Source organism: Haliotis asinina, chromosome 8 (assembly GCF_037392515.1).
Source record: "Haliotis asinina isolate JCU_RB_2024 chromosome 8, JCU_Hal_asi_v2, whole genome shotgun sequence".
Classification (NCBI taxonomy): Eukaryota; Metazoa; Mollusca; class Gastropoda; order Lepetellida; family Haliotidae; genus Haliotis; species Haliotis asinina.
The window spans coordinates 26283161-26297752 of NC_090287.1; the positions used below are offsets into that span (position 1 = coordinate 26283161).

At 40.3% G+C, this 14592-nt stretch overlaps 1 protein-coding gene across 1 annotated transcript in view; it reads left to right on the plus strand.

Moving 5' to 3' along the window:
• Positions 1 to 14592, plus strand: part of LOC137293519 (kinesin-like protein KIF16B) — a 56109-nt gene that overhangs the window by 7516 nt on the left and 34001 nt on the right. The window contains exons 2-17 of the mRNA XM_067824119.1: positions 805 to 874; positions 1090 to 1212; positions 1414 to 1530; positions 2027 to 2059; positions 2582 to 2634; positions 3537 to 3652; positions 4346 to 4415; positions 4855 to 4927; positions 5163 to 5230; positions 5766 to 5866; positions 7572 to 7694; positions 8426 to 8598; positions 9308 to 9361; positions 9584 to 9643; positions 11926 to 12048; positions 12645 to 12711. Of these exons, the coding sequence (XP_067680220.1) occupies positions 805 to 874; positions 1090 to 1212; positions 1414 to 1530; positions 2027 to 2059; positions 2582 to 2634; positions 3537 to 3652; positions 4346 to 4415; positions 4855 to 4927; positions 5163 to 5230; positions 5766 to 5866; positions 7572 to 7694; positions 8426 to 8598; positions 9308 to 9361; positions 9584 to 9643; positions 11926 to 12048; positions 12645 to 12711 (1424 nt within the window). The remainder of the gene's footprint in view (positions 1 to 804; positions 875 to 1089; positions 1213 to 1413; positions 1531 to 2026; positions 2060 to 2581; positions 2635 to 3536; positions 3653 to 4345; positions 4416 to 4854; positions 4928 to 5162; positions 5231 to 5765; positions 5867 to 7571; positions 7695 to 8425; positions 8599 to 9307; positions 9362 to 9583; positions 9644 to 11925; positions 12049 to 12644; positions 12712 to 14592) is intronic.

The window sequence follows — 14592 nt, forward strand, 5'->3', positions numbered from 1 at the left end:
TTGAGGTTGCGTCAGGTAACCTTTGAGGTTGACCAATCAGAACACAGCTTACCAAATCACGAAAGTGCACATTCGCACATCCCTTATGAACTTTTTATCTCGAAAAGGTTTGTACCCGAACGATTCCGAATGCTATTTAGCGTACGATCGCTTCCGGGTGATGCACACGGCGTACATACTGCCACGACAACAGTGAGTAAACAGTCGCTGAAAATAGTGTCTTTGACAATATTCTAGGATGTTATCTTGCAGAAATATTAGCTAATGGTAACCATGTCAACAGAAACCCCAAAGCGTATATACTGCAGGTCAAATAACTGTGTTATATGCAGATTTTTGTTTGTGGAGAGATCTGTGTCGGTGACCTGAATATTTTTAAAGGTCCTCCGATCCCTAAGTAGTAACCGTTGTCTGATTGGTTAAATCTATTTAACCGTCTCGCATTTGATTGGACTGTCATTGGTTGCTCAAAGGTTACCTGACGCAACCTTCTACTTGGTTTTGTTAGACTCAGTGGTGTAGTGTAACAAAATACACTGAGACGAAGTTTACTTAGACTGTAGAAATTATATGATCCAGATATGATTATGGGTGCTTGACATTTATTCTAGTCTCATACTAGATCCACAGTACCCAAGACTTGTCTACAATGTGGATTCCGGCACAAGCAAGGACTCCAGTAACCATTACAGATCCTGCCAAATGTTATGGCTTTGTCTGTTTGTTCAGGTCACCCAGCCAGCATGTGAACCTGTAAGGATGTTCCAGTGACTGGTGATGTTATAGTGAGAATATGTGTTTCAGGGAGGTGGACCTGGGGAGCAAGGTGATCATCAAGATGGACAGCACCAAGACCAGCATCACCAACCTCAAGGTGAGAAGCATTGAGACCCAACCACGGATACTGAAGATGCTGTATTCTTAGATGGAATTGATGGATGGGATAGTCATATTTCTATAGAAAATATCAGTATCTTCTGAGTCTTGTGTTCTTGTTGTCAGTTAAAGAAACTGATGAACTTGTTCTTGTCCAACTGCATGCTCTCTGTAAAAATATGGTGTCTCACTGACTAATTTGTTCTGTTATAGATGCCTGAGTCAGTAGGAGCTGGGGACATTGGACGGGAGCAGATGAGGGTGAAGGATTTCACCTTTGACCACTCCTTCTGGTCAGCCAGTCCTGAAGACAAACACTATGTCTCACAGGAGAAAGTGAGTAGCGCATTAACAAAATGTTTAACTGCATTTACTGTCAAACATGGAATAATGTAAGCTCAGATGCATACTTTTGTTACAATATTCTCCAGATGACATTGTTTCGAGACTTAAACAGTTGTTAAATATGTCTCAACACTGATATTTTATCTGTGCTTTTCCCTGCTAACTGTGTGCTGTATTGCCTTTGTATTGCAGGTGTACAATGCACTGGGCAGTGAAATCCTGACTTCAGCATACGAAGGCTACAATGTGTGTGTGTTTGCCTATGGTCAAACTGGATCAGGGAAGAGCTACACTATGATGGGTGATTCGGTATGTACTCACCACGTTACAGCACTACCTTTTCTCATAACCCCATGGTGCAACATCTGCCTGGAGACAAGACGGTCAGTAGGTTGATCCTTGACATCCTGAAAGATGGTAAATAATGGCATTTGTTGTTTCCCTGTCTGGTACTAGGCATTAAGGGGAAAACACAAGGACCAGTCAGCTCAGAGATGGTACACAGTGTATGAGGATGAATATCTCATTGCGCCAGCATCATTACATTATTACAGATTGGCACAAGCACATGAGCATGCATGTATTGATGAGACGGACATCATCATCCTGACCCTTACCTCTAACATAACAATGCCATAATCATGATGCTGACCAATGTTCACAAATTACCTGGGTATGTCAAATTGTAGTCGTTTCAGTGTCGGTATAGTAGGTATAAGTTTGGAAAGAATTGGTTCATTTTGGGTGGCAGCATTTCCTATGTGTTACACAAGGTGTCTTTTACAGTGTGATGTTTATGTTTCAGGAAAATGAGGGGCTCATTCCAAGGTTCTGTCAGGTAAGTCACAGTACAGATGTGTTGACTATCAACATACAGAATACTTGTTCCATGTTAACCTATACATTTGTATTCAATGAGAGGTAGATGGTTGGACAGAACTTCTGCAGGTTCATAGAAACATTAACCACTAATGGAGATTCTGTGATGTCAGTTGCAGCTGTTTATGAATAGTTTGTTATGAACTGTGAGCACCATCAAGTGCCAACTCTGGGAATTTTTGATAGAGTCATCACACCTGGATTGCTTCCCTTGCTACTCAGTGTTAGCATGTGATCACAACTTGATTGTGTCCATCTGTAAGTGCTCAATGATATGTCATGAATTATCTCCCTTGTTGAACAGTGATCATGTGTCATGACGTCATGATTACATGTCATCAAACAATGACAAAAGTTAACTGGAAACATTAAGGACATAATACTTTCCGTACAATGAAATTTGTGCTCTGTTTTGGTTCATTTATGCCGATAGCAAGTAACGAACCTTGGCAAATATTTAATCGTGTTCTATTGTTTGCAGAGTTTGTTTTCAAGGATGACAGATGAAAACACTTCCTATCGAACTGAAGTCAGGTGAGACGCTATTGACTTGCAGTCACTACTTGTATGAATGCCCAATGTATTCACAGTTCAGAGGTGATAGCCACTGAATTGTGACAAATAGAGATGAACACCTTCAAACCCATGATAATTTGTTACTATTTGACCATGTACACACGGAGGCCCATTCAGCTGTGACTTGGCTATATTCTTGACAGTCCCTTTCCAGTGTCTTTCTAAGATCATTGTTTAGAAATGCAGGTTCATCTCAGTTATGTTTCTATGTTTGTCAGGACTACATCCATGCCAGGGTTTGATTTAAGGGAAGTTAACCTTCTTGCACCAGGTGCAACATAAGATAAAAACCTAGTTGTGCCAGCCAAATTCCAGTTGCACTGCTTTTATTGCAATATGTAATGAAAGAAATATGCTTTTGAATTATGCATATTTTTTATTCAGAAGTTTACCCACTCAATGGACTTGCACCTGGAGCAATTTAGACTAATAGACTGGAATAGACATCTGACTAATAGTTTAGACTGGAAGATGTCAGAACTGGCATCTGTCCTATCCAGCACTTTGTCAGTACCAATATAAAATCTTAGTCTCCCATTTACTAAATTCCTGCTACTATTCTTTCTGATAAATGTAAAAAAAGCAATGATGATCAGTGTTTTGGATTTGTCAGCTTCACATTTGTGAGCTTACAGAATCCATCAAGTACCTTTTCATGTTGCATCAAACAAAATGTGCTTGGAGTGTCCAGTCAATGAAGGTGTTGCAGTTTGCTGTATAGAGTTGTTTCCCTTAGATTGCCTGCTCTTCTTTTGGTTTTCATCAGTGGACACATTGTTTAAACACTAAAACACTAATGTAGCCAAATTGTCATCACTCATAAAGCATTCACTAACTCAGTATCTCATATTTGAATGCAGTTACCTGGAAATCTACAACGAGAAAGTGCGAGATCTCCTCCGTCCAAACTCCACCAATAAGCCAGTGTACAGCCTGAGAGTCCGGGAACACCCTAAAGAAGGCCCTTATGTCCAGGGTGAGTAATGCTGTGGGCCCAGCGAGGGGCAGAATAGTTACCCTGTAACCTAGACTATCATGGAAATATCTGAACTAACATAATCATATGTCTTTAGGTGTTGAATATAGTTCCTTGTCACAGGACAGGTGTGGTCAGGTATGACTTTACCAAGTGTTTGTGTCGTTGATCCTTGATGTATTGCATATATTAGGTCCAGGCATGATAACTTTTACTTTGGTGACTGTACTAAATGTCATTCGTTGCCACTTAAAGTTGTTGTGTGCTCAGGCTTACTTATCTAAGTGCTGTATGACTAAAGTATTGTTTAGTGTATTAACAGTTAGTGTTGATTGCATGGTTTGATGTAGCACATCTCTTTATTGACATTTTTCCATGTTACCCAACACATGTAATCAGTGTAACCTCCGTGGCCTCTATCCACATGGTCAGTGGATGTTGCTGACACTGAGCTCCAGACACTTCCTCACTTTCAGGAAATCCAGGTTAGATAGGTGGCCAGCAACTCATGCTGGCTGTAAAAGACAACTTGATGTATCTATGGTCAGGCTTGGTGACTTGGGTGTGTATCAATATTGGATTATCAAGTGCTAGCTGTTATTTACTGACTATACACAAAACAGGAATATTTGCTGATAATGACATCAAGCAACAGTCACTTCCTTTCTTACATTCATTTATCCACTGTTTCAGACCTATCCAAACACATAGTGAAGAAGTATGGTGATATCCACCGTCTGATGAGTAAAGGCAATATTAACAGGTGAGATAAGCAACTCCTTTCATGTAGGGTCATTATTTTTATAATTGTGGACAACAGATGTGCAGACCCTCTTTTCTTCATAAAAGATAATGGTAATCCCATTTTACATAATATTCTTGCATGATTGTTTAGAGTTATGTTCCTTGTCTTTGGTTTAGTTTGATTTGTTTGACCTCCTCAGCCTCTTTATATGTTTGACCACTTTAGCCTCTTCACGTGTTAAAGCACTTATGCCACTTCATATGACTGACCACTTCAGTCATTCATATTTTGGACTACTATAGCCAGTTCATGTTTGGCCACTATTGACAGATCTTATGTTGGTCCACTTCAATTACTTCCTATGTTTGACCACCATAGCCACTTCATATGATTGTCCACTATTGACAGATCTTATGTTAAGGATAAAGACTTCACATGCATTATCTTTTTTTTTCAGAACCACTGCTTCAACCAATATGAATGATGTCAGTAGTAGATCTCATGCTATCTTTACTATAGTATTTACTCAGGTAAGACGATTTCAGCAGTTCATGTAATATGTTTCAATGATTAGGCAGTTTCAGTATAGATGTAGTTGTAAAATACCACATGGAGATGGGTGTCTGGGATAGTCGTATTAAACATTTGCTAAAGAAAACCTTTTTAATTGGGTCCATTCTTTGAACAGATGCTATATGTCTTTATCAGAATTTTCATGTTTGTATTTTCAAGCATTTGTTAATGTATTGATTTTGTATATTTAAGGCTCGCTTCATGGATGAAATGCCAATGGAAATGCATAGTAAGATTCATTTGGTGGACTTGGCTGGCAGGTGAGTAAGTTGGGAGTTGAGGTTTACAGTTATAGAGGGAGATAGAGAAGGTATGTCATGTACAGGGTTGGGGAAGGAGACGTGGAAAAAATGGTGACCAGGATGAAGGTTGCTGCAGTGATGGTGGGAGGTAACAGAAATGTCTACATTAGGACTGAACCAGTTCCATATTAACCACACAGGTTCTAAATTACATGGGAGGTATCAAGAGTTGGGTATCTAATTTGCTATGAAGAACTGATCCACATTAAAGGAATTCAAACAATTTTATTCATTGCATTCATTAAATAGGCTTCTCAGCATCGTTAATCATGTTACTTACAGAGTTATGGCTTTGATAACTATAAGCAAACTGATACCAGTGAAACTACTACCACTGAAATCCACCTTTCTCTTCATATTAACAGATTCAGGGGACAGAACTCTTCTGGTCCTATTGTACTGACTAACTTAACTTGTGACAAAGACAAAATGTATCCCATGAAAGACATGTCTGGTAGCAAGATGACATTTCATCACATTTCTCTGTTAACAGTGAGAGGGCAGATGCCTCAGGTGCTAAAGGTCAGAGGCTGAAGGAAGGGGCTAGTATCAATAAGTCTCTTGTCACACTCGGCAACGTCATCTCTGTACTAGGTGAGGCTACATGATGTATGCTCCTTTTATAGGGTCTCATCTTCTCAAATGTTCTGATGAGAAAAACAGATCTGTGACCTGAAGAGACCTAATATGGGCTGTTTCTGCATGTGTTCTGAGGCAGGATCAGTTATCTTTTGAACACATTTCTTTTATCCAGAACTCCTACTTTGTGTGCTTAGAGCATGGATATGGATATATGTGCTATGTAAATAGTCTATTATGGTTCAGGTTTTTCTGGCACAGTCAGGCTGGTAAGGCTCATGATCAGCTTACTGCCTTTGCCCCCTCTACGTGTAGCCCTACCCTGAAGGTCTGGTGTAGAACCCAAGCTTCCCAAGAAAGGCAACTATGCTTGTTGTAAGAGGCAAGTAACAGGATTGGGTGGTCAGACTCTCTGACTTGGTTGACACGTCATTAGTTCCTAGTGGTGCAGATCAATGCTTATGCTGTGGATCACTGGATTGTCTGATTGTCTCAATTATTTGCAGACAGCTGCCATATAGCTGGAATATTGCTGTGTGGCATAAAACTAAACTCACTCACTCATCCCAGACAGCAAATGGGACTTGTCACAGGAAACGCTGCCTAGTTGAACCCACCAAGAACTTATCTGAGAATATGTAGACTTGCCAACACTGCAGACCCGTGAAGGTCCCAGGGAAGAATAGGCCTTCAGCAACCCATGCTTGCCACAAAAGGCGACTATGCTTGTCGTAAGAGGCGACTTACGGAATCGAGTGGTCAGGCTCGCTGACTTGGTGGACACATGTCATTGGTTCCAAATTGCGCAGATTGATGCTCATGTTGTTGATCACTGGATTGTCTGGTCCAGACTCGATTATTTACAGACTGCCGCCATATAGCTGTAATATTGCTGAGTGCGGCGTAAAACTAAACTCACTCACTCACCCAACACTGCAGACTTCTTCATTATCGAGAGTGTCAAAAGGGCTGAGCTTCTGGTGGAGAACCCAAGAATTCAGGAGATATCAATCCATGGGCACTAATAACAATGGGCAGTCTGACAACAGTATACTTGTGATGCAAGCAGTATCAGGAGACTTAGTACATTTTTCCTGAATCTTCCCAATTGCGTTGATGTCAAAAGGGAAAATTCCGTGATATAAATAAATTATCAAAAAGGACAAGATGAGGTTTGTGGGCAAGAACTATTCTCACCCTGAACCTGATTATGGTTCTATTTCAAAGAAGCTTAAAAGTATAATTTTCCATGATGTCCTAGACCTGTTCAGGGTTATACCATTGATGGACCTTGATGTCAAAGCCACAGGCATGGTGGAGATTGTAGTAGAAGCATCAAGGAATGCCATCATGTGTTTTGAGATACACCGTTTGTGCCATGGAAGGCCATCCACTGACAAGGTGTTGGACAGTCTGTGTAAATTTATTACACAATCGACATCTCATGCAAATATTTTCTTTAAAAATCACATTTAGGTGATTGCAAGTGGGAAGTGACTGGTCCTGAGCAACAAAAAGGAAGCCCTCAGTTTAACATCTGAGACCAACTGACTTCATCCAGGCAAAGGATTGCTGTTCCAAACACTGCGTGAATTTAAAGAAACATGTATTTGAAAAGGAAATATTTTTTCATTAGCAGTGCATTTTTAGGAAAGTAGTCATTGCCTATTAAGACTACATGTATAGATTCCCCTCACCTATATGTCTATGTTTTTCACAGCCGAGATGTCTGAGAAGACTAGTAGGAGTAAAGTGCCAACTTTCATCCCGTACCGAGACTCAGTTCTCACGTGGCTGCTGAAGGACAGTCTGGGAGGCAACGCCAAGACCATCATGATTGCCAGTAAGTTCAGGATGTACAGAAAGTGATTGTTATACCATAACAAACCTGACATAGGTAATACCTATACCACAACCACTCTGAGTTTTGTGATACCTAGGCTGTATCCAGACAGCAGCAGGTGATGCTTAGACCATACCCAGTCTGAGTTAGGTGATGCTTAGACCATACCCAATCTGAGTTAGGTGATGCTTAGACCATACCCAATCTGAGTTAGGTGATGCTTAGACCATACCCAGTCTGAGTTAGGTGATGCTTAGACCATACCCAATCTGAGTTAGGTGATGCTTATACCATACCCAGTCTGAGTTAGGTGATGCTTAGACCACAATCTGAGTTAGGTGATGCTTAGACCATACCCAGTCTGAGTTAGGTGATGCTTAGACCATACCCAGTCGGAGTTAGGTGATGCTTAGACCATACCCAGTCTGAGTTAGGTGATGCTTAGACCATACCCAATCTGAGTTAGGTGATGCTTAGACCACAATCTGAGTTAGGTGATGCTTAGACCATACCCAATCTGAGTTAGGTGATGCTTAGACCATACCCAGTCTGAGTTAGGTGATGCTTAGACCATACCCAGTCTGAGTTAAGTGATGCTTAGATCATACCCAATCTGAGTTAGGTGATGCTTAGATCATACACACCCTGCAGCATTTGATACTTGGACCTCACCCTGCAGGAAGTGATATTTAGACCACATTCATCCTGGATATTTCTGATAACTGTTGCAGCTATATCACCTGCTGATGTCAACTATGGGGAAACACTGAGTACACTTCGTTATGCAAATCGGGCTAAGAACATCATCAATCGTCCAACAATTAACGAGGATCCAAATGTAAAACTGATTCGAGAACTGCGAGAGGAAATTGCACGTTTACAAGGACTCATTGGAGGGGATGTGGTGAGTCACCAGAACATTATGGCACTGTGTGTTTGCCGCTAAATGTAACTTTATGTCTTGATACCGATGTTTGATAGGATGGATTCAAGGGAGACAACAACCTGAGAGCTAAATCACTTCCATGTTTCTGCTGTTGTTTTTTTTTAAATCCCTTTCCAAATGAAATATCACTAGTGAATGAATTATGTGTGTAGATATTAGGTTAAGACAGTATAAATAATTAGCAAACTTGCTGCTTTGTATTTAATCCAGTATATTGGAACAAAGAAAAAAGCATTGCAATAAGTATCCTTTGGACAGGTCCATGAAGCGATCGTAGCGCAATGACTGACGTAAGTCTGTGTTCAAGTATGGGAGTTATGATCACTTTGTAAGGCGGGGGCCTTGGAATATTCTTGATTCTCTAGGTTGTATAGTTCCCAGTAAACTGTATACAAAGTTTTAGGTTAAGGTAAATGAGATAAAAATATAGCAATTACTAAAAGTAGTTGTATGGAAAGTAGGGTTTCAGAACAATTACGGTTATGATTATAGGTTTTGTATATTATGAGAAATCTTTGGCTTGTGGGAACTGTGACATGAAAATGTTTGTATCTATTAATGCATGGTGACTGACATGCACCAACTGTCTCATGTAGACTCAAAGTAGTTCCACTGTTGTACCAGTGAGGTAAGACTGTTGTTGATAAATATTTTGCTCTGTTTTCAGAATGGGATACCATCTCCCAAAGTGCAAGAAAAACTTCATGAGAATGAGGCTAGGGTATGTATTATTCACATGTTATGGTGTTCATAATGCAGATGAAGAGGGAAGCCCAGTGGTTAAAGCATTTGCTTGTCACACCAATGGCACAGGTTTGATTCCCCACTTGTTAATGATGTGGGAAGCTCATAATTTGTTTAAGAACCTTACATCAATTTTACCTCTCATAAATTATTGTATGGCAATGGTGTAAGTACAGACACAGTGTCTTTATGTTTCCAGATTAAGATCCTCACACAGGAATGGGCCGGAAAGTGGAAGGAGGCAGCCAGCATTCTACAGGTAACTCACATTACTGACGTGCTCAACTTGATCCTCTTCACAGGGATTCCTGTAGTAGATTTCACAAGTAGGTCTTAGTGCTATGATTTTCATAAGGCTATGTTTAAGCATAGGAGCAATGATCATCCCAGTGCTTTGATCACTTTCTTGAATGAGGATTCCCATGTCGTAAAACCCAAGTTCCAAATGGCTGTCTGCAGAAACAAGTAATTGATTATCCATGCCCCATTAACATATTAATGCTCAGACCTTTTGTTTTCATTTACTACAGGTTTTGTGTATTCCAGTTGTTTTTTTATTCTACAGATGTCACATACGACTCATACTGTCTGCATCCCTGAGAAAGTATATTCCGTAGCTAGTTCAATTATTATCCGTGTCACTTTCTAGACTAGAACTAGATATCTTTAGTGAGGCAGCGAGCTTGAAGACTGGTCACTTTGTAAGAGATATGGTGTCTATATGATATTACCTGTCTGTGAGAGTTGTCGTGAAGGCCTATCACTACAGTACTGAGGCCTAACCCATAAGGTGTTGTTAGCACTGAGACTGTTCATAAGAATGTGGACAACAATGACTAATGTGCAATAGGTGATACCACTACAACACATCGTAAATGTGGACCCTGATCGTGTGTTCTCTAATGTGCAATAGGTGATACCACTACAACACATCATAAATGTGGACCCTGATCTTGTGTTCTCTAATGTGCAATAGGTGATACCACTACAACACATCATAAATGTGGACCCTGATCTTGTGTTCTCTAATGTGCAATAGGCGATACCACTACAACACATGGTAAATGTGGACCCTGATCGTGTGTTCTCTAATGTGCAATAGGTGATACCACTACAACACATGGAAAATGTGGACCCTGATCTTGTGTTCTCTAATGTGCAATAGGTGATACCACTACAACACATCGTAAATGTGGACCCTGATCGTGTGTTCTCTAATGTGCAATAGGTGATACCACTACAACACATGGTAAATGTGGATCCTGATCTTGTGTTCTCTAATGTGCAATAGGTGATACCACTACAACACATCATAAATGTGGACCCTGATCTTGTGTTCTCTAATGTGCAATAGGTGATACCACTACAACACATCGTAAATGTGGACCCTGATCGTGTGTTCTCTAATGTGCAATAGGTGATACCACTACAACACATGGAAAATGTGGACCCTGATCTTGTGTTCTCTAATGTGCAATAGGTGATACCACTACAACACATGGTAAATGTGGACCCTGATCGTGTGTTCTCTAATGTGCAATAGGTGATACCACTACAACACATGGTAAATGTGGACCCTGATCTTGTGTTCTCTAATGTGCAATAGGTGATACCACTACAACACATCATAAATGTGGACCCTGATCGTGTGTTCTCTAATGTGCAATAGGTGATACCACTACAACACATGGTAAATGTGGACCCTGATCGTGTGTTCTCTAATGTGCAATAGGTGATACCACTACAACACATGGTAAATGTGGACCCTGATCTTGTGTTCTCTAATGTGCAATAGGTGATACCACTACAACACATGGTAAATGTGGACCCTGATCTTGTGTTCTCTAATGTGCAATAGGTGATACCACTACAACACATGGTAAATGTGGACCCTGATCTTGTGTTCTCTAATGTGCAATAGGTGATACCACTACAACACATGGTAAATGTGGACCCTGATCTTGTGTTCTCTAATGTGCAATAGGTGATACCACTACAACACATGGTAGATGTGGACCCTGATCTTGTGTTCTCTAATGTGCAATAGGTGATACCACTACAACACATGGAAAATGTGGACCCTGATCTTGTGTTCTCTAATGTGCAATAGGTGATACCACTACAACACATGGTAAATGTGGACCCTGATCTTGTGTTCTCTAATGTGCAATAGGTGATACCACTACAACACATGGTAAATGTGGACCCTGATCTTGTGTTCTCTAATGTGCAATAGGTGATACCACTACAACACATGGTAAATGTGGACCCTGATCTTGTGTTCTCTAATGTGCAATCGGTGATACCACTACAACACATGGTAAATGTGGACCCTGATCTTGTGTTCTCTAATGTGCAATCGGTGATACCACTACAACACATGGTAAATGTGGACCCTGATCTTGTGTTCTCTAATGTGCAATAGGTGATACCACTACAACACATGGTAAATGTGGACCCTGATCTTGTGTTCTCTAATGTGCAATAGGTGATACCACTACAACACATGGTAAATGTGGACCCTGATTGTGTGTTCTCTAGGAGCAGAAGACACTGGCACTGAGGAAGGAAGGTCTTGGGGTAGTCCTGGACTCGACACTGCCACATCTTATAGGGATAGAGGATGACATACTCAGCACCGGCATCATGCTGTACCACCTCAAGGTAGTCATGTTATGCACATTTCTGACCAGCCACCCTCTGATGTTCTGTTTGTTTAATCAAACATTATGTGTTTGGGTTCTCTACTTTGTGATTTTTATTATTGCGTGTTTAGTGCATATCTTCCACAATGTAAGTTTGGTAAAATATGGTTGGCTAAAAAGTTAACAGTGATTGTTTGAAGATGCCTCCATTGCCAGCAGGAAATTTACGCTTATTACACTTGCATATACACAGTGCACACTAGTCGATACGAGTGCCTGTTTATAGTGATACTACACAGAGGCTCCTTGCCACAGTCGTACAGTGCACAGGAATCATATCTCCAAGCTTCTGTTGTCCAGACATTAAGTGGACCCTTTAAACTTAAGAGAAAATATTATCAATCAGTGGCTTGTATCCCAAATTTGCCGTTCCACACCAAACATGGATTCTCATATTTTTCTCTAAAAGAGGTTTGGTTTTATCTTTTGTCATACTTATTTTCCTGTCATCACAGATTTTTTAATGTTACAGAAGTTCTATCCAAAGATGAGTAAAACCTGTCTTGCTATCTAGGCACCTTCCATGACTTTTATGAATGGTGTATTGTTTTGCAGGAAGGAGTGACTACTATCGGTGCTGATGAAGCTGGGGGTGCTGTCAATGGTCCCAATCCTGATATTGGTATGTACATGCTTATACTTCTACATACCATCAAACTCAAACCTTGTTATGTTGTATTGGGTGCTGTCAGTGGTCCTGTGGTTATACTTCTACATACCATCAAACTCAAACCTTGTTATGTTGTATTGGGTGCTGTCAGTGGTCCTGTGGTTATACTTCTACCTACAATCAAGCTCAAACCTTGTTATGTTGTATTGGGTGCTGTCAGTGGTCCTGTGGTTATACTTCTACATACAGTCAAGCTCAAACCTTGTTATGTTGTATTGGGTGCTGTCAGTGGTCCTGTGGTTATACTTCTACCTACAATCAAGCTCAAACCTTGTTATGTTGTATTGGGTGCTGTCAGTGGTCCTGTGGTTATACTTCTACCTACAATCAAGCTCAAACCTTGTTATGTTGTATTGGGTGCTGTCAGTGGTCCTATGTTTATACTTCTACGTACAGTCAAGCTCAAACCTTGTTATGTTGTATTGGGTGCTGTCAGCGGTCCTGTGGTTATACTTCTACCTACAATCAAGCTCAAACCTTGTTATGTTGTATTGGGTGCTGTCAGTGGTCCTGTGGTTATACTTCTACCTACAATCAAGCTCAAACCTTGTTATGTTGTATTGGGTGCTGTCAGTGGTCCTATGTTTATACTTCTACGTACAGTCAAGCTCAAACCTTGTTATGTTGTATTGGGTGCTGTCAGCGGTCCTGTGGTTATACTTCTACTTACAATCAAGCTCAAACCTTGTTATGTTGTATTGGGTGCTGTCAGTGGTCCAAATCCTGACATTGGTATGTACATGCTTGTACTTCTACATACCATCAAGCTCAAACCTTGTTATGTTGTATTGGGTGCTGTCAGTGGTCCTGTGGTTATACTTCTACATACAATCAAGCTCAAACCTTGTTATGTTGTATTGGGTGCTGTCAGTGGTCCAAATCCTGACATTGGTATGTACATGCTTGTACTTCTACATACAGTCAAGCTCAAACCTTGTTAAGTTGTATTGGGTGCTGTCAGTGGTCCCATGGCTATACTTCTACATACAATCAAGCTCAAACCTTGTTATGTTGTATTGGGTGCTGTCAGTGGTCCAAATCCTGATACTGGTGTGCACATGCTCATCCTTCTACATACCTCAGACCTTGTTACGTTACTTTGATAGAATCAAGACAAAAATTTGACTCATTATTTTGGTTTTTTGCGCACCCACTTGTGTGGTATTGTGTATTAAGGATAACCTTTTGGAATGAATAAAAGTGGTGCTTATAAGGGAAAGTTCTGCCTTAAGAGTGCTTGAAAGTGGTCACTTACTCCAAAGGATTGTATAAACCTTGTACTACTCAGAAAATGGACCAGGCTGAGTTGTCTCCCCTGAAACAATGCTATGTTAGTCTTAGGCAGTCAGAAAGGGATGCACATTGAAACCATTGGTAAGTCAAATGTTGTGTGGGAGGCTGTTAATTAGAGAATATATGTGATTCAAACGGCAATGAAATTAGCTTTGGGACAATTATTACCCCTTCAGAAAATGAGGTGCTTAGTAAATTTTGATAAAACTTTAATAAATTGGCAAAATACACATGAAATTAAGAAAAGTTGAGTAAATGTTGGATCTTAGTAAGTGTGACATAGTTGATTGTTTGTTGTCATAACTTGAGATCAAGGAATGCAGATCCTGAATGTCTCTCCATAATATATGGGAAGCTTCTGTCTAGCCAAGAATCCATAAAGCATAATGTCATATAGGTCCTTGTTACTAGCTGATGCAGGGAGTGTGAATGTTATCTCTGACATATCCACATAATAAAGTTTAAGATTTAATACAACATGTTTTCCATATTTTTTTCATTCTCATTCTCAGTATATTGTTAGTTGGAATATTTTTACTG